The sequence below is a fragment of the Pteronotus mesoamericanus genome, unplaced genomic scaffold, assembly GCF_021234165.1.
Source record: "Pteronotus mesoamericanus isolate MK-2021 breed Mesoamerican mustached bat unplaced genomic scaffold, CSHL_Meso_final contig_291, whole genome shotgun sequence".
In the NCBI taxonomy this organism is placed as follows: domain Eukaryota; kingdom Metazoa; phylum Chordata; class Mammalia; order Chiroptera; family Mormoopidae; genus Pteronotus; species Pteronotus mesoamericanus.
Window position 1 is genome coordinate 4,621,098 of NW_026555124.1, and position 25,238 is coordinate 4,646,335.

At 36.5% G+C, this 25,238-nt stretch overlaps 2 protein-coding genes and 1 long non-coding RNA gene across 5 annotated transcripts in view; 2 read left to right on the top strand and 1 right to left on the bottom strand.

Annotated features, from left to right (window-relative positions):
* PNPT1 (polyribonucleotide nucleotidyltransferase 1) overlaps positions 1 to 13,693 on the top strand; it is a 48,046-nt gene extending 34,353 nt beyond the window's left edge. For both annotated transcript variants that reach the window (XM_054575425.1, XM_054575426.1), the window contains exons 19-28: positions 2,088 to 2,194; positions 2,848 to 2,919; positions 3,008 to 3,071; positions 3,484 to 3,567; positions 3,868 to 3,951; positions 4,820 to 4,926; positions 5,008 to 5,063; positions 6,120 to 6,198; positions 10,893 to 10,940; positions 13,311 to 13,693. In XM_054575425.1, the coding sequence (XP_054431400.1) occupies positions 2,088 to 2,194; positions 2,848 to 2,919; positions 3,008 to 3,071; positions 3,484 to 3,567; positions 3,868 to 3,951; positions 4,820 to 4,926; positions 5,008 to 5,063; positions 6,120 to 6,198; positions 10,893 to 10,940; positions 13,311 to 13,469 (860 nt within the window). In that variant the 3' untranslated portion in view covers positions 13,470 to 13,693. The remainder of the gene's footprint in view (positions 1 to 2,087; positions 2,195 to 2,847; positions 2,920 to 3,007; positions 3,072 to 3,483; positions 3,568 to 3,867; positions 3,952 to 4,819; positions 4,927 to 5,007; positions 5,064 to 6,119; positions 6,199 to 10,892; positions 10,941 to 13,310) is intronic.
* On the bottom strand, positions 10,712 to 19,605 carry LOC129072043 (uncharacterized). Its single transcript, XR_008529332.1, has 2 exons — positions 19,339 to 19,605; positions 10,712 to 13,062 (listed from the first exon to the last, which is right to left on the bottom strand). It is a non-coding gene; the product is annotated as an uncharacterized LOC129072043 (long non-coding RNA).
* A 221-nt stretch (positions 19,606 to 19,826) lies between these two features.
* Positions 19,827 to 25,238, top strand: part of PPP4R3B (protein phosphatase 4 regulatory subunit 3B) — a 49,813-nt gene continuing 44,401 nt past the window's right edge. Inside the window, exons 1-2 of one of the 2 annotated variants that reach the window (XM_054575428.1) lie at positions 19,827 to 20,193; positions 21,526 to 21,581. In XM_054575428.1, the coding sequence (XP_054431403.1) occupies positions 20,052 to 20,193; positions 21,526 to 21,581 (198 nt within the window). In that variant the 5' untranslated portion in view covers positions 19,827 to 20,051. The remainder of the gene's footprint in view (positions 20,194 to 21,525; positions 21,582 to 25,238) is intronic. The other variant, XM_054575427.1, reaches the window with a different exon arrangement.

A 25,238-nucleotide genomic window follows, 5' to 3' on the forward strand; every position in this document is an offset into this window, starting at 1 on the left:
TAGTATGTGGAAAGTTATGAATACAGTGTGTTTCTGATATGTATTGTAAAGAAGTATTGAATTAATGAAATGGGACCCAATTTAAAATGTCATTTTTGTGTTAAGGAGTTTGAACTTAAAGCCAGTCTTTTGCAACTCAGTGTTCTATAGTATGTTGATTATTGTATACCATGAACAAAATTATTCTGTTCTAAAGTATTGTACATTTGAAGAGGGTTAAGCACATTTATTTATGGGGTAAGTAGAACTTAATATGCTAGTGAGAGTACTGGAATCTCTAGAGAACAGAATATGTAATTCCCAACCTTTTTTGATCACAGAACATGAATAAAAATTTCCTGAAAGGAGATGGGGAACATGCAGGATTTTTTGTAGAGTGGCATGATTTGAATCTGCCTTTTTTTTTTTTAAGGTAGTTTTCCCAGCTAGATGATAACCGTAAGGGGTGCAATGGTAGAAAATAGGAGCTTGAAGGAGAGACTAAAATCAGGGAAACCAGATAGAGAGACTTGGCAAGGCAGGAAATAATACTGACTTGGACTAAAGGACTAATAATGGATATTTCAATAATTAGGGGAAAGGAGACCTTTCTTAATACTTTGAGGACAAACTAATCAGATCTTTGATGAGACAGGAAATAAAAAATGTTGATTCTGGCCTGAGTGTCTTAGGTCCTTTCAACCAAGGTAGGGAATGTAGGAGAAAAAGGATTTACTGGGGATGATTAAATTCTAAATACATACATATGATTTTTTAAGGTGCTTTGGAGACATTTAGCTGGAGATGTCCGATATGCCGGTTGGCTATACATCTCCAGGGCTTAGCAAAGAGAACTAAATGGGAGGGGAAGATTTTTAAGCCACATCCATTATAGTCCTAACTAACATGGGCATAAGTGAGATGCTTGGAGAATATGAAATGAGATCCCTACCACACTGCATTATACCAAGTAAGTTTCAACTGATCAAAATTTAAACTTTTTAAAAAAATTATCAAAATCTTAAAGGGGTATAACTTTCTAAAGCAAAAACCAGGAACCATGATTGCATATAACTTTTAAAATTCTTTATAGGTAAAAATTTCATAACAAAGTCAACTTTATTTACTATATCATACATTTATATTTAACAAAGATCTGCAGTTCATATCAAAAGAGTTCTTGTGAATCAGTAAGAAAGAGACTAACAACCAAGAAGTGGCTTAAGGGCATTAACACACAGTTCACAGAAAAAGAAATATAAATGGATTGTAAACATGAAAAAAAAGTTGAACTTCAAAAACAGAAATCAAATTATAACAATAGCTACCATTTTTACCCTTTACCTGAGCAAAGGTCTAAAGATTTAACAGGAATTAACAAGAATGTAGAATGGGCACCCTGATATACTACTACTGGTTAAAGTATAAAATGCTGTACTGTTTGGAGGGCAGTTTGACAGTATAGAAAACATAAATCCATACATCCTTTGACTCTAATTCAGCTTCTATTGTGTGACTTATAAACATACAGGAATTACTATACAGCCATTGAAAAGAGTATGGTAAGTCTTCATTATGTATCAAAATCCAAGGTGTTAAGTGGAAAAAAAGCAAGATGCAGAATAATGAATATGTTTAGTACACTCCATGAGTAAAGAAAGAAAATAAAAGATTACACTTATATTATACTTATGAACAGAAATTTTCTGGGAGGATACACACAGACTAACAGTAGACCTCATGGGGAGGTGGACTGAGGGGTCCAGGCTAGAAGGGCCTACAAAATACACAATTACTTTAAAAAAAAAGAAAAAAAGAATGTACCAAAAACAAAAAGGCAAACATTACTTTAAGAGTTAAGTTTACTATTACAGAGATTTGTACTGAGAAAAGGAATTACCTGTTAAAATTGTTTTTAAGGGAATTTTATTACATGTTTAAGAAGAATGAGGTAGTCAGATGACTTGCTAAGACCATTCCAGCTTAGTTTTGGCAACTGTCAGTGTAAAATACCATCCACTTATATTAAAATAAATGTCAACAGCATGATAAATGCATGTGTTAGGCTGATGTATACATCCCACACAAGTTCTTTCTCTCAATTATAGGGGTTCCTATTTCATCTGCTGTTGCGGGTGTGGCAGTAGGATTGGTCACCAAAAACAATCCTGACAAGGATGAAATAGAAGATTATCGTTTGCTGACAGATATTCTGGCAAGTATATTCACATTTTCAAATATTTAATGGTAAAGATTACACATACTTTCCAAGTATTCTCTGCCTAGAATGCTACTTGGACTTAAGAAATAAAGGCCCTTGTTCTTAATTTCATCCTGTTCCTTGGATTTTATAGAATGTGAGTTAAAAATATATCACAGTGTAAGTATCCATAATATAGTTCACTTTAGGATGTTTGTAAATCCTTATGCATTTAGGAGAGAAACATGATCTAAAAATAGTGATTTTCTGATGAAATATTTGTAACTTAAAAAGTAGCAAATTGGAGGCACTTAATGTAGAAAATATTTGTGTTATCTTAAAGGACACAGTTTACTTCTAAAGCAATTTTTTTTAATTCCTCTAGAATGACAGTGAGTAAATTTTGTTTTTGTTTTTGTTTTAAAGATTTTTTTTTTTTAAATTTCTAGAGAGAGGGGGAGGGAGAAAGAGAGAAAGAGAAATATCAACGTGTGGTTGCTTCTCAAGTGCCGCATGCTGGGGACCTGGCCCACAATCCAGGCATGTGCCCTGACTGGGAATCGAACCGGTGACCCTTTTGTCTGCAGGCTGGCACTCAGTCCACTGAGCCACACCAGCTAGGGCTGTTTTTGTTTAACACAATGTCATAATTTCTTAAATTCTTTAAGGGAATCGAAGATTACAATGGTGACATGGATTTCAAAATAGCTGGCACTAATAAGGGAATAACTGCATTGCAGGTATTTTAAACTCCTTGTTTTGTTTTTATATTATTTAATAATGTCATGAATCAATATTTATAGAATTTTTTTGCCTTTTCCTTATTAGGCTGATATTAAATTACCTGGAATACCATTAAAAATTGTAATGGAAGCCATTCAACAAGCCTCAGGTAAGCCAAGCCAGTGTGCCTCTTTCTCCCTTCATCATTGTCTAGTTTGTGAATAGAACTATAATTCCTAATAGGCTTAGTACGAAAAATAGGCTTATTATAAAATATTGCTCTAGAAAATGAAATTTTATGTAACAACCTAGATCAAGAAGTATTATTAGGCACAAACTAACCACCGGAGTGGAAGACCAGTGAACATTGATTTTTTTACAAGTTAAGTAACTCTTCTCAGATAGGATTTCTAGAGAAGGAAATATGAGTAGAATTGTCAAGGCAACTAGAGGGTGAAGAGCTATGAGTATTAAGCTAAAGAGTTTGAATTTTCTGCCATTAAAAACTAAGAATGCTGCTGCTATATCTGATCATACTTATTATATGTAGTTATTTTTATTATGTTTTTAATTTCTCCTAGTGGCAAAGAAGGAAATACTACAGATTATGAACAAAGTTATTTCAAAACCTCGGGCATCTAGAAAAGAAAATGGACCTGTTGTAGGTAATACATTAAAATTACTACTGATTTCATGATAAGGTAGCAATATCTGAAAGTATATTACTATTTTTCAATATTTTTAACTCCATATACAAAACTATTTTAAATACTTTAAATTTGGGGGAATATTCTTGACATTAGAACTTTACAGTAATTTTAGTCAAAAAACAAATTGTTTTTCTATTTCATACTGAAATATTTTTACATGTGTCTAAGCCAAACAAAAAACAAAAATGACCAAGACTGTTTTAGATTCATATATGAACTTGAGTTATTTATATTTTTGTCTGTACAACATTTCAGAAACTGTTCAGGTTCCATTATCAAAACGAGCAAAATTCGTTGGTCCAGGTGGATATAATTTAAAAAAACTTCAGGCTGACACAGGTAAGTGTCATATGAAGTTTGGGTTTATTTAATGCTAGGACATGTAAGCTTGCCGTTTCATTTCAGTTGTGTTGCTCCAAAAATATATGTTTAGTTAATGAGAGAAAGACCAAAAGAAGGATATCACAGACATGTCCTCACTGTAAGTTTTCTGTATGCCTATTAATAAAGTAGCAAATGGTTATCCTTAACTGTATTCAAGGATGACCTAGAATTCCTCAGAGTTTTTTTGCAAAAATTTAAAACCAAACATTTAGAAATTGTTTAGTTTTTCTCCTTAGGACTTTTAATTTTCTCTAACAATTACTTCTGTCATTTTTCACACAGTTTTATTTACTCCTATTTAAAGAGTATGTGTAGGAATAGTATGCTTTAATTTATTTTTTTTCTGGAAGCAATCTTCGGGTTACCTAGTACTTACCAGTTTTGAGATAACTGAGAGCGAGCAGCAGAGTCACATTAGTCAGTTAAGATGACGAAACTGACTGATTCACCTGTTTACCGCTCTAATGGATAAGAGGAAGAAAAAAGAAAAGGTGAGGAAAGAGTTCTAGTATAGTTTCTATTCATAATTAAAAAAGCAAAACTAAACCCTCCAAAATTAGAGTTCATATGCATTATTCCACCAGATTATGGGCTGCAAGAAAGAGGTTGGGACATTGGCTAGCACCATGTTGGATACATAGCAGGGGTGCAGTGTGTATTTGTTGGTAAATAAATCCCTTCATTCCTAAAGCATTGATTAAACACAGCGCAACCCTGCCTAGCTACTTCCAGGCCACTCTCCTCCTCTCAGATCTGCTTGTAAGAATGGTCTCCATGGGAATGAACAAGTTAACTAACTTTTGTTAAATTATCTTTTTAAAAGGTGTAACCATTAGTCAGGTAGATGAAGAAACATTTTCTGTATTTGCACCAACACCGAGTGCTATGCATGAAGCAAGAGACTTCATTACTGAAATCTGCAAAGATGATGTAAGTATAGATCTTATAGCAGTTATTTTTTTCTACTTTTTGTTTTCTTAATGAATCTTACAGCTTATTTTTCACTTACAGCAAGAGCAGCAATTAGAATTTGGAGCAGTATATACCGCCACAATAACCGAAATCAGGTAATATCAAGTAGTATGTATGCTGTGCTAACTTTTTTAATAAGGTTTATATTACAAGGCATGTAAGCTTCATATACGTTTGCTTTATTTACTTGGAAATTATGTTTAGATTATACATCAATTACCATGTAGTCGTTAATTATTTTAAGGGATAATTTAATATTCTACACCAGTTTGTAGATTTCAGTAACATAGTTCTGTGATTATAATTATATTAATAGATTCTTCTATATGAATTGTTTAACCAGATTTCCCATCTTTTTAATTTTCCCACTAACAGTTAGCACACCCAAACTAGACTTAACAGTATTTCCTTTTTCTTTCTTTCTGTATTTAATTCCTATGTAATGTTTTGTGTTTTTTTAAATGAGATTAAAGCATTGGATTTTAAGGATCAGAAAATCCCGTTTCAAAAAAAAAAAGAAATTTAACAGATGTAGCATGAATAGTCAAAGAAATTTGAAATGAATGATAAAAGGCAGTGGGATGATTTAATATCACAAGTGATAACTAAAAAATGGAATAGCTTATTTTAGGTTACAGAAAATAAGATAAATTTTTAAATAAGTATCCCAGTTTATCTAACCCCCTTTCTTAAGTCACAGTTTATTAGGGTGATGGTAATTCTTAAAGTATTTAATGTCATTTCAAAATTTTTTGGAAATATTATAAAGAGAAATACAGAAAAAAAATATGTATTCCAGAAAGTTTTCACTGCACACTCTTTTGTTATCTCTTCTCTGTCCTCTGATACACAAATATTTAAATATAGCGTGTATTTTCCGTTGAAAAAAGTAAATTTCCTTTTTAGATAATCATAATTATTATAGATATATACATGTACCAATTCATTATGTTGTGCACCTTAAACTTGTACACTGTTACATGTCAATTATATCTCAATAAAGCTGGGAAAACTAGAAAGAATTGCATACTGGGGGGGATTTTTTTGTTTGTTTTTTCATTTTGCTCTCTTATGTAAATATAATCACAATTCGATTATCAGTAGGTACATAGATATTTAGTATTTTAACCAGGCCTATTTCCTTCTTGTAGAGACATTGGAGTAATGGTTAAACTATATCCAAATATGACTCCAGTACTACTTCATAACTCACAACTTGATCAACGAAAGGTAAAAAAAAAAAGAAAAAGAATTTTAAGACATTTGCTTTTTAAAACTGCCTTAAAATAAGTATAGTAAAATTTCCTAGATTGATGAGAACTGTATACTTTTTCCACTACTCGCCTAATATAAAAAACCAAGAATGATAAAGACACTGCTGAAAAAAGGTTTTATATTACTTACCACAGATAATTTGACTATTTTTCCATGATGAAATAGAAACACCCTTGAATGTTTTGAGGTGGAATGACACCTACAGTTAACACTTAGCAGTTACTTAAAATACTTAAAACCCTGTTCTCCCAATTTTCTTGAACAACCGATTTTGGCAAGATAATTCTTAGGATGTTTTTAAATTTAATCTTTGTTATAGTTCATAGGCATAATATGAACTATATGAAGTATTCAAGAAAATTATGGAGGCATAGAAATAATAAGATGTCTCTTTTACCATATATTAAAATATAAAGCTATAGAGAAAAAAAAGTGTGTTACTGGCCCAGAAATAGGCAATCCATGAAACACAAGAAAAAAAAGACAAGATATAAACCCAGTTATATACATTGGACTGTAATACATGCTAAACATAAACATTGTATTTTCAGGCAGGGAAGAATTGAAAATTATTCAATAAATCATATTGATACAGCTAGTTATCGTGAAGCAGATTCTCTACTTTTATACCAAAATCCCATGTAGATCAAGAAGCTAAATGTGTAAAAATAAATAAATAGATAAAAATAAGGCCATAAAAGGAGAGAAAGAAAACTGAGGCATGGGAGACTGTTGAGGGAGGACTAGAATATTTTAATAATTTGGGACTGGGTAACTGTTTCTCAGCATAGCAAATTCAGAAATGTAAATAAGTTGGTAAAATTGGACCTCATGATTTTTTTTTAACTATAAGTCTAAAATTACAATATGGTTGAAAGACAAGCAACAATGTAAAGAAAAAGTGCTTGTAACATGAAGAGTTTCATATTTACAAAGGGCTGTGTAGATCAGTAAGAAATGTGACTATCAATAGGAAAATGAGCAAAGAACATGGACAGGCATCATTTTTTTAAAGCCAACCAACATACTCTTTTTTGAAAAATTATATTTTATTGATTACGCTGTTACAGTTGTCCCAATTTCCCCTCTTCCCCCCAGCACCTCCCACTCCCTCAGGCAATCCCCATACCTTTGTTCATGTCCATGGGTCATGTGTACATGTTCTTTAGCTACTCCATTTCCTATACTGTACTTTACATCTCCATAGCTATTCTGTGACTACAAATTGTACTTCTTAATCCCCTCACCTCTTCATCCATTCCCTTAACCCTCCCCCCACCAACCATCTGGCATCCATCAAAAAGCTCTCCGCATCCATGATTCTCTCTCTGTTCATCTTGTTTGCCTAGTTTGTTTTTTTTTTAATTCAGTTGTTGATACGTTTTTTGCCATTTTATTGTGCATAGTTTTGATCTTTTTCTTAAATAAGTCTCCTTAACATTTCATACACTGATTTGGTGATGATAAACTCCCTTAGTTTTTTTCCTTATCTAGGAAGCTCTTTATCTGCCCTTCAATTCTAAATGATACCTTTGCTTGCTAGAGCAATCTTGTGTGTAGGTCCCTGCTGCTCATACCTGAATTTGTCAATCCCTCCCAGCCAGCAAAGTGTTTTGGAGAAATCAGTTGACAGTATTATGGGGACTCATGTTTGGGAAATTAACTGCTTTTCTCTTTCTGCTTTTAAGATTCTCTCTTGCCCTGACTGGTGTGGCTCAGTGAATTGAGCACCAGCCTGTGAACCAAAAGGTTGCCAGTTCAATTCCTGGTTGGAGAACATGCCTGGGTTGTGGGCCAGGCCCCCAGCTGGGGGCATGTGAGAGGCAGCCAATCAATGTTTCTCTCCTGTCTTTCTTCTTCCCTTCCCTTCTCTCCAAAAATAAAATCTAAAAAAAAAAGAAAATTCTCTCTTCATCTTTAACTTCTGGCACTTTAGATTTTATTTATTTTTAGAGAGGGGGAAGGGAGGGAGGAAGAAAGGGTGAGAAGTACAAGTGTATTTGACCGATTGCCTCTCACACACCCTGAGTGGGGACCTGGCCCACAACCTAGGCATGTGCCCTGACTGGGAATTGAACCTGCAGCCTCTCAGTTCTCAGGCTGGCACTCAGTCCACTGAGCCACACCAGCCAAGGCCTTTGGCACTCTAATTATGATGTGTCTTGGTGTGAACCTGTTTGTATCCGTCTTATTTGGGACTCACTGTGCTTACTAGATTGGCATGCCTGTTTCCTTCACCAAATTAGGGAAGATTTCTTTCATTATTTTTTCAAACAGATTTCCAGTTTCTTGCTCTTTTTCTTCTCCTCTGGCACCCCTATGATATGAGTGTTGGTATGCTTGAAGTTGTCCGAGAGGCTCCTTACACTATCCTTGTTTTTTAAAATTCTTTTTTCTTCTTATTGTTCTGATATGTTGTTCGTTGTTACCTTCTGCTCCATATCATTGATTTGATTCTTGGCTTCCTCCACTCTACTCTTGATTCCCTGTAAATTATCCTTTATTACCATTAGTGTATCCTTCATTTCTACTTGGATCTTTTTTACGTTGCTAAAGTCCTCACTAAGTTCCTTGAGCATCCTCTAACCAGTGTTTTGAATTCTGTATCTGATAATTGCTCACCTCAATTTCATTTAGTTCTGTTTCTGGAGGTTTGATCTGTTCTTTAATCTGGGCCATGTTTCTTTGTCTCCTCATTTTGGCAGCCTCCCTATGTTTTTTCTATATATTAGGTAGAGCTGTTATAACTCCCTGCCTTGATAATGTGGTCTAATGTAGGGGGTGTGCTATAGGTCCTATGGCACAGCCTCCCCTTTCACCCAAGCAGGATGCGCAAGTTTCATTCTCCATGTGGGCTGAGTACACCCTCTTGTAGTTGAGCCTTGAATTCTGTTGGCAGGACAATGGGAGGATTTACCCAGACCAGTCAGTTGCAAAGACTGGCTGTGACCACTGACCTCCAACCTCTGTCCTCTGTAGAGATTCAGCTGTGCAGGGGCATGGTGGTGGTGTTCTGACGTGGTCTGTAGCTGTCCACTGAGTGCACAAGCTCTGGCATTTCCCAGGTTGTGTAGGACAGGGTCAGCCACCACCTGTGTTCTGCCTGGAGCCACCTAGCATGTGCTACCAAGCAATTTGCAGGTGCCTGCTACTTGTGCTGGGCCTGGGACCACTTAGCCAGATGTACAGGGGCTGTGGGCTGTCTGACTAGCTATTATTGCTTGTTTGAGAGGATTTAGTAAGATGTGAAGTCAAAGCCCAGACCAGCCATTCATATAGAAGTGCCACTGTTAACTTGGGTGGACTCAAAAATTGGGTGTGGCAGAGCCATCCATGTGGTCTCATATGACCCCTGACTGCTGGTTCTGTGGCTCTTTCGGGGGAGGGCTTAGAAAAGGAACAGTGGCCTCTGCTCACCTTTCTGCCTGGGAGAAAGCTGTCCCCCAAATCTTGTCCTGTTCCGGACACTTCAGTTCCTCCCTGTATGCCATTGATGCCTTTCAAGCTGCTACCCCAGTGCTAGAGCTCAGAGGGAGTAAGTCAAAGTTCACGTATGGGTGGGCCCTTTATGAGGAACTGCTTGGGATTCCAGTAGTTCCTTTTCCAACTCAAACCCTGCTGATTTTTATACTTATGGGGACCTATCTTCCTGGCACTTGAACCCCGGGCTGGGGGACCTGGTATGGGACTGACATTCCTTGCTCCCATGACATCCTTCCTCAATTTTTATCCACCATACGTGAGTGCGTGTCCATACCATTTCTTTAGTTCCATAGTTGTTGGACTTCCATTCAACCCGATTTCTGACATTTCTGAGCGACGGTTGTTCTATATAGTTTAGTTGTAATTTTGACGTTTGTGCAAGGAGGCAAGCTGTATTTGCCTACACCTCGATCTTGACTAGAAGCCAGATGAATATCCCAACCATCATATTCAATATCTACAGTTTTTCAATTTTCAGATAGTTCAAAATTCCCTATGTGTCTAAGAAAGTAGGTAAGAAATAGACATTCTCACACACTATCGATAGAAATGTAAATTGGGCATACTTTTTGGCAAGTATTTGGTAAATGTGTCCAGGTACCATTAGACTTAGGAGTTCCACATAGGTCTTTTTTCTGAGAGGATAGAGTAGATGAATACATAATCATTGCAACACTGCAATTTATTTTTTTCTCAACTTTTTATTTTGAAAAATACTCTGAACACCCATATACTCCACCTGTATTCACCAATTACTAACATTTGCAGCACTGTAATTTAAAACAAATTAAATGACTATATATAGGGGGTTGATTGTACAAATTATATTATTTGAATACTCAACTGTAATTTTTCATTTATTGATGCGAAATTTCAACATACTGAGAATGAATTTTGTTCAACATATTGAACAAAACAACAAACTCAGAAAGGCCCAGTTTTACAAATGCAAGCAGACTAAATAGGGAGACATTTAAAGAGATGCTTATTGGCATGTTAATAATAGTTTATTATAAGTAGAAAGGTTATTTTAAGTCTTTATAATTACAATTTTATAATCAGAAAAACCAATAAAGCTATTTTCCACTTGGGAAAAAAATATATTCTACCATAGATACTAAGTAATTATGCATGATAACTAATAGAGTCAACATGTTCTCTTTCAGATTCAACATCCCACTGCCCTAGGATTAGAAGTTGGCCAAAAAATTCAGGTACTTGTTTTCAACCTTTTAGCCTTAAAGTTGTAAATTATACTTGAATTTTCAATTATTTCCAAAAGCTAAATCAGTGAAATCAATATTTGTGGTTTATATTATTTTTATGCTGTGCTGCTGCTTTAATCTTAGGGTAGCTTAAACATTAAGGATTTAAGACAATTCTTTCCCTCAAGGACTTTCCAGTTTAGTTAGAATAATAGTTCCCCTCAGAGCTTTTAAAAATACATGAGCAGGTCAGTAATGGCTATGCAGAGTCAGAGACTGGGAGACAGGACATGAGAACCCTGATACATGTAACTTTGTTGGAAGGTCTTGAATGTCATATTTAAGGAGTTGAGACTCTTAACTGCCTTCACTCTGCTTGAGGCTAAAAGTTTTTGAGTTTCATAAAAGCCGTGCTGTTCAGTTCTAGAACTGATAACAAAATTGACCTTTTATAGTATTTATGAGTAGGTGAAAGAACTTTTTGCTGGCATGGGTGTTTTTTTGGCCATATCACATTCTGTTGCAATTATGCCTAATACCTAAGATCTGAGTAGCTATGGCTTCTACTTTATTCCCAGTCTGTAGTATCATTGTTTAAGTAGTCTCTAAGAGGAAAGGTGAGAACTAAGACATAATATCTCTGTACAAGAGTGGTTTTTGTTTTGGTTTAACATCATAAGGGGCTTAAAAATTGCCACATTTCCCCCTTTCATTGTCTAAGGTCAAGCCAAATAACTTCCAGTGAGGTAGTCCTTTGAGCAGTAGTTTGAGTGACCCAAGTGGTAATCCTCTAGTTTATAGCACAATTAGGCTCAGAAAGCTGTAGTCTATAATTATTCACTGTAACTTTCACTGTTCTTTTGGTATAGGGACCAGCCCTGGAGAGAATAAGAAGGCAGTGTCTCTTCCTTTATTATTATAATCACTTAACCAAATTATATACAGGGTCCGGCACAAATAACGCCCCTGTTTTATGCACTGGTAATCGATACCAAATCTTGTATTACAAAATCTTAAGTATGTGATTCTGTAACATAACAATATCACACTCAAGCACACCATACAACATTTTAGGTGAAATGTTCAAATTGCTATCCCTCTCGAGTGAGACATTCACATACCCTATCAACGACACTCAAGCAAGCCTTATGACATAATTTGAGAGTAATGTCAGCAAATTTGTCCCAGATTCTGTCTTTCAGTTCATCAGTGTTGCAGGGTTCAGTCTTGTACACATATCTTTAAGGGACGCCCCACAAAAAGAAGTCAGGCAGAGTTAGGTCTGGGGATTGAGCTGGCCATTCCAGTGGCCCTCATTGCCCTGTCCATCTCCCTTCAAAATGCATGCCCAACCATTCTCTGACACACAACACATAATGTGGTACACCGTCCTGCTGGAAATAAACTCCAGTCTTGTTCAACTCTAGGCCACAATTCTTGTCTGTAGGACACGTAGGTAATTATTCTCACTGGTAGTACCATCAAAGAACACTGGCCAAATTATACCCATGACTGATACCGTTGCCCAGACTGTTACCCCTGATAAGTTTATGTCTTTCTCGAAGATAATGTGTGGATTCACATTGCTCTAATACACATTATTATGGTTATTGATACGGCCGATCAATTTGAACATAGCTTCATCTGACCACCCCGTTACCTTAGTTGGTATGTTCTCATCCTTATGTAATTTGGCCAAAAATCTTTCCACAAAATTCTGCCTTTCTGTCTGAATCTCTTAGCATGTAAGGAGTAGCAAACACAGTATGTGTGGCTTTATTTTCATTTTGTCCAATAACCTTCAAACACTTCTGTCATTAATACCGAGTTCCCCTGACAGACACCCACTGGATTTTTGAGGGCTTCATAACGATGCCCATAATTCGGCAGCCTTTCCTTCTGTCATTGCTGAAACTCATTTTCCTTGTCTTTTGGCATCATACACACTGCCAGTTGCTTCAAACTTTGTGATCAGACTTGTGACATTTACCACTCTGTACAAGTCAAATGCCAAATTCTTCACGTAACAAACAAGTGGTTGCTGCTCCACAGCACTGGTTTTGATAGTACAGCTTCACTGCTCTCACTCACTGTTCCTTGTCAGTCGACAGGCAGTTTTACTTCAGGTAACCTGGAACACAAAGGTTACTAAGATTACTAATACAACATGTCCATTTATACTATACTGTACTACTTTAAAAAGGGCATTACCTCTGCCAGATCTTGTATATTAGCATACACCCTTGCTTTGCACTGAGCTGTTTTTTCAGTGAACAAGCAAAAACATTAATTAGTGCCTTATTTTTACCAGGTAAATTTAAATATCTTTTAACTTCAATGTCAATCAATGAGCAATAACTTTAAATTTCTTTAACACAGGTGAAATACTTTGGACGTGATCCAGCTGATGGAAGAATGAGGCTTTCTCGCAAAGTGCTCCAGTCTCCAGCTACAACTGTTGTCAAAACTCTAAATGACAGAAGCAGTATTGTAATGGGAGAATCTGTTTCACAGTCATCATCTAATTCTTCCCCCTGATGTATTTTTTAAGGAGAATTAACTCTAGAGTGATAATATGTAAAATAAAATGTCAGTAGTATCTTGTAATGTATAGATTTATATATGCTATAAATGCATTATGATTTATATTAAAATGCTCATTTTACATGTGCCATTTTTTATTTCAAGAGTTAACTGTTTCCCTTATTTACATTACAAATCAAATATTTATTAAAAGTAAACCATTTATACATCCTGGAAAAGATTACTACCGTTTATTTCCTATAATTCTGAAATATCTGAAAACTTAGAAATAATAGATCACATTATGATTATAATGGACCTCTTCCCACATACTTACTCTTGGTCATCTTATGGCTTAACCTCTTTGCCCAACTTTACTTGCCTACAACTATTTCACAGACTGGAACTTGGCATAATCAAAGCCAATGCCTATTTCTTTCATCCAGTTACCAGATACAGTAAGGAGTTGAGGAAGCTTGTTTGATCTGTTTTTAATGATATTCTGCCTTTCAAATTGGTCACAAAACTATAAACATAATGGAGCTAATACTAGAAATGGATCCTAACTAGAATGAGGTAGTATGCTTTTCAAATTTAGAAAATATACAAAAAGCACTGACTCACCAAATAGATTAGGGTCATACTTTGATTTTATAAGAAGTGGAGGAATCATGATTTTCAGTTAATGCTTGAAACAGTCATATATAGAGGCTGTTGATATAATTATTAGTAACAGCTCTTCATTCCCATCATTGAATACATCACATAATTCCCAAAGTAAATGGCTCACAGAAGCCATAATTATGTAAAATTTTTATAAATCTTATTTGTAAATTCAGGATTCAGAGCTAACTAGTTTGTAAAATATTAAAAACTTAAATGCCAAAAATTTTTTTAAATGTACTTAAGTCAGAAGACATTGATTATATATTTATAGTGTGTAAAATAGCATTAGTATTGATGTACTTTATGAAATATTAACTGAAAAATGAAAGATTACATTTAAACTACATGCTGTGTACATTGATCTTTTTTCTAATTTTTATTGTTTTCTGCTTAAGACATCCTTAATGATAGAATTTCAAAATCATAATTTGTTTTGTAACTTTCCTATTTTCTTCTTCAGAGCAACTCCCAAATGCTAATAATATGGAAAAATTAAGCTAGTTTTTTTTTCAGTATGTCTTATGCTATTAGTTTTCCCAATTTCCCCCTTTGCCCCCCTCTAAACGGTACCCCCATTCCCTCCAGCATTCCCTGCCGCCTTAGTTCATGTCCAAAGGCTATGTAAGTTCGTTCTTTGGCTACTCCATTTCCTATATTGTTCTTAACATCCCCCTACTTTGTACCTACCAGTTTGTGCTTCTTAATCCCTTCACCTTTTCCCTCATACTCCTCTTTCCCTCTAGCACCTGACAACTCTGCAACTGATCTTCATATCTATGATTCTGTTCCTGTTGTGGTTGTCTCCTTAGTTTTTTTAGATTCAGCTGCTGATAGTTGTGAATTTGTTGCCATTTTAATGTTCAGAGTTTTGATCTTTGTCTTAAATAAGTCCCTTTAACATTTCATGTAATAATGGCTTGGCAATGATGAACTCCTTTAGCTTTACCTGGCCTGGGAAACACTTTATCTGCCCTTTTATTCTAAATGATAGTTTTGCTGGATAGAATAATCTAAGCTGTAGGTCCTTGCATTTTGTCACTTTGAATACTTCTTGCCAGTTCCTTCTTGCCTGCAAAATTTCTTTTTGAGAAATCAGCCAACAGTCTTATGGGAACTCCTTTGTAAGTAACTCTCCTTTTCTCTTGCTGCTTTTAAGATTCTTTATCTTTAACCTTTGGCATTTTAATTATGATGTGTCTTGGTGTGGTCCTCTTTGGGTCTAGTGCTTCCCAGACTTGTATGTTTATTTCCTTTGCCAAATTAGATAAGTTGTCCATTATTTTTTCAAATAAATTTTCAATTTCTTGCTCTTCCTCTTCTCCTTCTGGCATCCCTATGATTTCTTGTTAAGTTTAAAGATGTCCCAGAGGCTCGTAAGCCTATCCTCATTTTTTTAAATTCTTTTTTCTCGTTGCTGTTATGATTTAATGTTTTTTTCTTCCTTGTGTTCCAAATCGTTGATTTGAGTCTCAGCTTCATCCCCTCCACTGTTGGTTCCCTATAGATTTTTCTTTATTTCACTTCCTGTAACCTTCATTTTTGCCGGGGTCTTTTTTATGCAGTTGAGAGTACCCCGTGAGTTCCTGGAGCATCCTGATAACCAGTATTTTGAATTCTACATTTGATATATTGCTTATCTCCATTTTGTTTAGTTATTTTTCTGGAGTTTTGTTCTGTTCTCTCGTTTGGGCCATGTTCCTTTGTCGCCTCATTTTGGCAGCCTCCGTGTATGTGTTTCTCTGTAGCAGGTAGAGCTGCTTTGACTTCCTGTCTTAGTGGCAAGGCCTAATGTAGCAAAGCACACCTGTAAAAACTGTATGGGGCAGAGCCTTAGGTAATTACCAGGGTGGGGCAACCTGTGGCACCACTCTGTGACACTGTGTTGGGGAAAAGTTCAGAGAGGGGACGATGCTGCTGCCTGGGCTCTGGAGTTTTGCCCAAGAGGAAGTTTTCTCCCTGCACTCAGCCTGCTGCCAGTCCCTTCACTTTCTCTCCTATGCTTCTGGTGCCCTTCCAGCCTGTTGCCTTGGTGCTGAATCCCACAGTGTGGGGTGGGTCTGTGTGAGTTCTAAGTGCACTGGGGGCCCTAAGAGTCTCTTGAGAATCCTGCCATTTTTTTTTCTGCTGCCCCAGTCCCCATTGGTTTTTATAGCCAGAAGTTACATGGACCTATCTTCCTGGCACTGGAACCCTGGGCTGGGTGGTCTGGTCTAGGGCTGTGATCCCTCACTCCTGAGGTATCCCTCCTAGTTTTTATCCACCACATGTGAATGTGGTACTGCCCATTCTCTGGTCCTCTCCATGCTTCTTGCCTCTCCACCTCTCTGCACATCTCTGGGTCTTCACCCCTTCTACCCATCTGGATAGATGTGACTTCTTTAAATCCTTTGTTGTTGGACTTCCATACAGCTTGATTTTCTGACAATTCTGGGTGATATTTTTTTGAAGTCTACTTGTAATTTTTGCTATATTTGTGCACAGAGGCATGCCATGTTTACCTATGCCTCCATCTTGACCTGAAGCCACAATACTGTTTAGCTCACTAATCAAGAGTCCACCAAAACAATCCTATTTCCACTAAAACCAAGAGCCTACACGAATGTCTGAACTTCTTTTTGTCTTCATTCAAATCTTGTTAGTTTTCCCTATTTTCTAATAAAGTTTTTCTATGAGGGCTATTACATTCTAAAAACTAATTTATAATGACTCAAATCAAATAGAATGCCCCCTTTGGTAGTGCAATATTGGTACTTACAAGATGTTTTTCTTCATATTCTTTGTTATTGACACTGCCCTGCCCATAAATCACAGTTTTTATATAATCATTTTTCTTTCTCTTATAGATCATCTTGAATTTCTGGATCTAAAATAGTAGTATGAATATCATTATCTTAGTTCAGTTCAGTAAATCACAGAACCCATTTATTCAACACTTACCATGTGCCAGGCACTACAATGTGTGCAAGAGATGGGTCAGTAAACAAAACCTAAGTTCCAATGTTCACATTACTAGTGAGTGGAAACTGACAGTAAATAATGTATATATTGTAAAATGTCAGGTAGTTTTATAGGAGCTTCACAGAGCCTTATTTCCTGCAGTGTGGAAACAGAAATGGAATTTGACAGTTACAGAACTCTAAAGATAGTTGAATGCTCAGCCTAAGGGAGTCTGCTATGCAGTTAAGGCCTTGGTTTGGAAAGCCTGAATTTTTGAAATGCAATAGGTGCTCCTGAGGATTTGAGCTCTGTAGACTCCCTGGACCCTCAGGGCTTGCAGATGTGGCTCATACCTCCTAGTAAGTGGTGACATTCCCCACCCCCGCACATGCCGTATCCCACCTCCTTGCAGAAGGATCTCTTCCATAGTTGCTCCTATTTCTGATAGTTTTTTTAGTTTTTAAAAATAAAAAATTTTAAGGGGATAGAGTGATAAACAAAAGGTACAATTTTAGGTAAGAGTAATCCAGAATCACCTGAGTAGGTAACATCTGAGCAGACACTGGAACACAGTGGAGGAAGACGTGCAGCTATTTGGGAAAGAGAATTCCAGATACCGGGACTACATTTTCACCTGTTATTTTAAATTTATAATATAAAGCAGGCTTTCATTTTACACATCTATTTCACATAGTATTTTACTCCTTAATCTTGTGCCTGTTCTTCACCAGAAGTAGAAAGTAAATTTTATTTAAAAATATAAAACAAGAGTTGGCCAGTGCAAGGTGTTATTTTCAAAGCACTTAATCAGGCAGGAATATACTTGGTTACTTGCAAGAAGGTAGACACCAAGATCATGTGAAAGTTTAACAGGCTTACACAAATTTCCAGGCTCATAAGAGTTGAGACTAAGGTGAAAATGGAAGAGAATAGGCCTTGGTATCAAGAGATAGAAGCCAACTAAGTTCAGCTAAAGTGAAGGGGAAATTTTTTCACCGGGTTGAGTGTCAGCATAATCTGCCAGAGATTTAATTGGCCTAATAAGAGAGGAAAGAGATTATACACTGAAGGAATTCAAATAATAAACTAGCATATAGTAGCAGGATCCATAGGATTACATTTGGGATTAGGTTTTTGGGGTGCTTGATCAAGAGGGCTGGACAATAAGACTGGGTAATCAAGATTTCACTATTTGGGATACTTTTGGGACAGACAGTTACCACTTTGTTTACCCTGTCCTCCTAGCCTTGAATACCTTTGCAAGCCAGTTTGCCACTCAGGGATCCTCTAACATCAGGCTCAAAACTATCTGTGCAAAGATTTCTCTGACCCAAGACAGCAACCTAATTTTCTCCAGGCTCAGAATGCATTTTTTCCACATCAATCATAGCAATTGAGGTCTATTGTCATGCATAACTTCTTAACGCAAGTAGAATTTCTGAGGTCCTCTGTAAGTTAAAAAAGAAATCCTGCACATCTCGATTTCAAAATTAGAATTGGCTTTTTAACAGGTGCCTGCTCTATGTAAAACGTTTCTATTTTTAGGGTACCGCTAAATGGTGTCCACACAGAAGAGCTGGTCAAAACAAAAGCACGTTTTGACAAGACCATTAAGTAGTACCTACGATTCCCAAGATGCCCTGCTGGTCAACCTGTGCATCTCTCCAGTTTTTCCCCTTTCAAGCTAATGGGTTGAAACGAATTAGCGACTAAACAATCTGTGATCCTCTTAAAGAATAAGTAAAAGGATTTTACCAAGAACGAACGGGGATTAAAATAAACGACTGCCCAGTGCCTGATGTGTATCCACCATACAATGTTTGACAACTAACGTCAATGCCTAGAGTATTCCTCCGCTTATTCAGTGCAAAAGACCTCGCGATCGATAATGCAGCAACAAATACCCACAAGAGAAACTAAAAAATGTCAAAACAATGCTCCTGGATTTGTTAGGTAGCTCCCCACAAGTTCCCTAAACTTCCCTGAAAACTTATTTTCCGAGGTAACAACCACAATAAGGGCACTGTATTTTCGTGAAGTGTAAAGTATACTATTCAATGGCCAACTACCACAACCTAAGAATGAAACGCTTTAGCGGGAAATAGGAAAGTATCAACACGCTTAACTGTACAGACCCCCAAACAGATTTTAGTGGTTTTCGGGTAGCCTTAAAGGAAGTTTAAACTATTTTTCTCCCATAGGCTGACAAAATGAGCTCCCACTAAAGAATGCAACACATCTTCCTTTTTGCTCAAGGTTAGTCCCGTCCAAAGATTCGTACCTCCCAGGTTGCTCTGCTGTTTCTCAGAGATGGGTCCTAAGCCTCTTCACACGCCTCGTTGCACCCAGCAACCAGACGGAGCGAGATTCACAACTCAGTTCTCGTTGCCTCTTCCGAAAGGTCTCGCGTCTCCAGTAAAGACTGGAGATCGCGATAACCACTCATTCTGCCGAGAATTCGCGCTAGCAGGAGTGGCCGAGAGAGGAAGAACTCGCATTTAGACCCTCCCACCTCAGTTCAGCACCTCGCCTCGCGAGAACGCTGAGTACTACTGGCCTGGAAAGCGCGAGCAGAAGCTGAGGTACCGTGAGTTGGCCTCATCGGCCGCCGTAGCCCCTGCTAGTACAGCCCGTGCAAACCTGCTGGAGGAGGAAGAGAAAGGCAGAGAGAATCGGGTTACAAGATGGCGGATGTGTAGTAGTTACGGCGGCGGCGGCGGCGGCGGGAGAGCAAGAGAGCTCTGGGGGGGCAAAGGAAGGGGAGGGTGGGTTTGTGGGGGGGGTGAAGTGAGAGATAACAGGAACTCTAGCCGTAGAGGTCTCAGTGGCTCTTGTTGCCCCTTCCCGCGGCTGAACCTTGGGAGCCATGGTGAACTTGGGCCTCTCCGGAGCCGCCGCTGCCGCCGCCGACGTTGCTACCGTCTCTCAAGAGTGAGAGGCGCGGACGAGGTGAACGTGGAGGCGGCGGCCGGAGCGGTGGGGACGGCGGCCACAATGTCGGATACACGGCGGCGAGTAAAGGTCTATACTCTGAATGAAGACCGGCAATGGGACGACCGAGGCACCGGGCACGTCTCTTCCACTTATGTGGAGGAGCTCAAGGGGATGTCGCTGCTGGTTCGGGCAGAGTCCGACGGTAAGGTTATTGAAACGGTAGGACAGGGGTACTGTGCTTCCAGGTTGGGTAGAGCCGTGGGGTTTAGGTCGTAGGCGGGGTACGGTTACTACCACCGCTTGGTAGAACGCGTTGGTTTTGTTCCTGCACTTCTGTACGGCAAAAACAAACTACGCTTTGTCCGCATTTACCCTCAGTCGGTCACCGACTCTGTTCCCCCGCCTCCTACTTCTGTTAAGGATTTGACCCCTTCCTCTCCAGTCTTTTTTTTTTTTTTTTTTTTTTTGGAAGAGGGAAGAGTGTGAAAAAGAAGGGAGGAAGCTCAGGAGAGACAAGGTATTGATCTGTACTCGGTTTAGGGTGCCGACCCGCCCTTCTCTTTTTATTTTACCAATTACGTGTGTGGTGTGCAAGGTTTAGTGAAACTTTTTTTCCTGAGTCTTTTTATTTTTTAACCGATTTTACCAAAGAGCCCCAGTTGCCATAGTCGACAGGTGCTCCGGAAAACCAAAAAGCACCTTTTAAAGCCCGGGGTTACTACAGACTGTTGCCACAATACATGAACGCACAAGCACAAGCACATATGTCTTTGGTCTGGGATTCCTCCAGGCTGCCTTTGTGGGGGTGCTGTGGATTCTTTACAACCTAAACAAGTTAGGGCACCGAAGCAGAGAGCTAACTTGTATTCGTTGATTTATTGTACAAGTTATATGCGAAATGTTTTTAAATTTTCAAATGTAGAACCTTAATTAAAACACCGTTCTCGTTGTAATCTGAAACTGTGTACAGATAATGGAAAAATAACTGTCTTGGATTTATTCTTGAAGTGTTTTGTACTCTTGTACTTTCTCTTTTAAGTAGTCTTGGACATTTATTTTTACATGCAGTGGCCTTCCTTTTGTTATTAAGGAGAAAAGGATAAATGCAATTCTGTAATTTGTGTACTTAGATCCCTATTGTGATCCTTTGTAATGTGCTTTATTTGTTAAACTGGAAAAGCAATAAAATAACTGTTAAAAAGAGTTTGGCTTCAAGTGGTCATTTAGACCTTAAAATTTCATTTCAATAAAACTTTAATAGTCATCAAGCCTCTCTATGTTCTTGGTCTGAATGTTTGTCTTACAGGGATTTTTTTTCCCCCCCCTTCAAGGGCTTCTGGGGATAGGATGATAGGTTCTACATTAAATGTGAATTAGAGTCCATGTGATTAGTTCAGGTGTCTAGCTGGGTAAGAGAACATGAAGTATTTTGGGGGTCGTTTTGTTTTTTTTAAATGTGAACTGTGATTTTTTTTTTTTTTTTATTCAGGGCTTTATAAATGGAAACTTATAAATGCTATTTTTTATCTTTCAGGATCACTACTCTTGGAATCAAAGATAAATCCAAACACTGCATATCAGAAACAACAGGCAAGTAGTTGTTTATCTTTAATTTGAAAGACTTCATCTGTGATCAAGGAAGTATTAATCTGACAAAGATGGGAAAGCTTTCCTGACAAGAAAAACATGTTTGGTAAACAAAGTTACAAACCATATATGTTTCCTTTGCAGATTAACTTTCAAACTGAAAAGTGAACTTTTATGTACTGGCAGTGATTTATCTTCGAATTAAGTTCCACTGTTAGTTTATATTAGAATACAATGTATTCATTAGTCTTGTTTAACCTACAGTTAGCCAGGTCCCTACTATACCCTGTACACTAAACCTTTTATTCTCAACCACATTTAAAGGAAATGACATACAAGAAAATTCAAAGGGGTATACTTTAAAGCAAGGAAAGCCTGTTTGTGGTGTGAAATTAGATCCTTTGACTCAAAGGTAAAGTTTTGAAGAATAAACACTTAAATCCTCTTCCTTAATTGTATATTTTTAATATAATAATCAGTGATACTTTACAAAGGTGTACATTGTGAATTATGTAATATTTTCTGTTAATATTTACTGTCTTATTTGGGAAAAGAAAACTTGTGTTTTAGCATACCAAATTATTTAATTTGGAAATGGCAGCAGTGAATCAGCCTTTTCTTTATTCTGTGAATGTTTTCATTGTTACTATGAAAGATTTCAAAATTGAAAAGTACAGAGAATAATATGAGTATCTGTGTAACACCACCAGATTGAACAATGTTAACGTACCATGTTTGTTTCAAATCTTTTTGTAATTTTGAACATTGTGGGTAGAGTTAAAGCCCCCTTTGTACCCATCTCATTCTATTCATTCTCTATCTTCCCTATAGGTAACCACTATTCTGAAATCGATGTGTATTATTTCTGTACATGCTTTTTATACCTTTTCTGCATATGTATGTATCCATAAATAATATGTAGTCTTTTGTGTGTTTTGAAAGTTTATACTATTGATCTCGTAGTCTTACATGTATTCTGCAACTTTCATTTTTCACTCAACATTATTTTGGAGATTTGTTTATGTTAACAATGTAGAGCTAGTTTTTTGGAAAAAAAACAAAAACTGTACAGTATTCTGATGTATGAAATACTCCTGTTAGACATTTGGATTATTTCCAGATTTGTGTGTGTGTGCAGTGTGTAAAGTGAATATGGCAAAAATTTTTGAAGGAAAAGATAAATAATGTTAAGATTATATTTACATTATTGATGCCTATTTTCTTTAAGGCCAATGAAATTTTGGATACCCAGAAACAAATATTTCCTGTTGGAGGGATGAAACTGTCTGTTGTGCGATGCATTATTAGTAAAAGTCTTAACTGTTAAACAATTGTTTTGTGTATGCAGTATATTCTTAATCAGTTCTTGAAATATTTTTAGTTTTCAATATTCAGTTAATAGATTTTTCTCCTCTTCTTAGAAAATATTGTGTGTCTTTTCTGATGGAGAATCAAATTAAACATTTGTCCTGCTTTGAATACCTGAAGATGTTTCCTATACCATAGACATTTAAGTAAACTTAATTTCTAAGTCAGCCAGACTCTCTCTTTGCACTGAATTTTACCAGACAGCCACTTAACAGTTTTTTTGTTTGCTTGCTTATTTGTGGGGAAAGAAATTCTAATATTTTGTGGTTATTTTTTTCCTATCTACATGAATACACAATTCTCAGGAACTGTGATCTTAAATGTGATTCCCTACAAATTAGTCATGTGGATTCTTCTCAAATTGCGTACAAGATCCTTAGGCTATTGTTACTATGGGAAAGATCACATTATAGCAGAGGTTTGTGTATAAAATAGTCTCCCAACAGTAGTCCAAAAATACAGTGTTTTAAAAAAAAACTTTGATACATAGTTTTCTGTGTAATGTTACTCTGTTAGAAAATTAAAGTACTGGAGGAAAAAAATCTTTATTTTAAAAAAAATTTTTATGCTTTTGGGAAAATGTTTTCTCTAATTACATTCCAATAATATACTGTTGGGCTCTTTTTTGGTATTTTTTTTCCTAATTGAAGTACTGTTTCTAAATAACATTAAAGTTTAAGAAAATTCTTTGGCAGTGGGAATAATATGGAAAAGCTTGTACATAAGAATGATAAACCTTTGTAAATGAGTCACTTGTTTTACATTATTTTTGTTTAAATTGAGTGCACTTTTATGATAGAAACCGGAGAGCCATTTAGGGGTTATGTTAAACTTAATTTCTTTGTAATGGATACAATTTTTCATATTTTCACCATTTCTTGTTCAGTTTCACTGTTTATCAAGTTACACAAATTGGGATTCCCAAACACATTGCTATTTTTCTGTTTATTAGAATTACCATTTTTTAATGTCATTTAAGTTATTAAATAAATTAGTCTATAAAATTATTTGTTTCCAAAATTTATATTAAGTATATTGATCATTAATGGGTTTTTTAATAAACAAGTGAATGAATGAGACATTTGTAGGATACTTTACTAAAATACATTGAGTAAGTTCAGAAAGGAATATTCAACATTCTTTTTTTAACATTACAGTTCTACAATGAGCTAAGCAATGAATTGTGTGTTCAAGATAGTTCGAAATACTTGAGTTGAAAGTCAAATACTCAGTATCGGTAGATTATCATGATTTACACCACTTTCCTGCATACTGTGGGCAATACTGAAGTAGTTAATGGGAAGGAGCCAATATACACATTGGAAAGGGAAGAGAATGACTATACAGTGGGATATGAAAAAGTGCCTGATATATATGCCAAAACTTTAAAGTTACTTAGACTCAGCCCCACTAATCTTGAAAGACTCACTTGGATTTTAACTTTCTACATGTAACAATTTGTGTTACTGGGTTTAGGAAGTACAGTGAAGTTCTCATCTTTGATTTTATCAGTAAGCAAGACGTAACAGGTGAAACAATTACAGAATGATAATAAAAGCTCATATTAAAGTGTTTTAACTCAATCTTCATTGAAAGGCCATGAAAGAATTTCACAGATAAGGCAACTAAGGCACAGATTACATTTCATGACCAAGACTATAGGAGGTATGTGCTATATAACAAAATATTATAAATACTACACAACATGCTATAAAAAGCAACTTAAATTCCACAGACTTGAGCAGTAGAAAATTAGAGAAGGGAGATAACGATATCAGCCAGAATCAATAAGAAAAACTTCACTCTTTTTGGTGGTATGTGCTGTGACAGGGAAGGAAACAGTACACCAGACATAAATAGTATTAAGCCTATTTGCAAGCCTAGGGTTTCTTATTTGAGACCTTGATTTGCTAAACAAAAGGGAGCCATTGTAGGTTCTTGGGTAGGAACTTAAGGTGATGAAAGTGATACTCTGTTTAGGAAGCGAGTATGGTAAAGTCAGGAATAATGATTTAGGAGTATGGAGGGCAACAAGAGGTTTAGGTAGCAAGACCTTTTGCAATAATTCAGATATAAGAAAATGAAAGTCTATTTCAGTGTAGTAATGAAATTGGAAAGAAGAGAAAGCTCCAGTATATTTTCAGGAAAGTATTGGAAGATTTGGTGGGTAAAAGATAAGGAATCAAATGATACTCGTAGTGTTTTTGAATCTTGAGGCCAGGAAAATGATGGTTCATTCCAGAAACTGGGACGTTGAGAAGAAAGTGGGTTTACATTAATCATTTGGTTAGA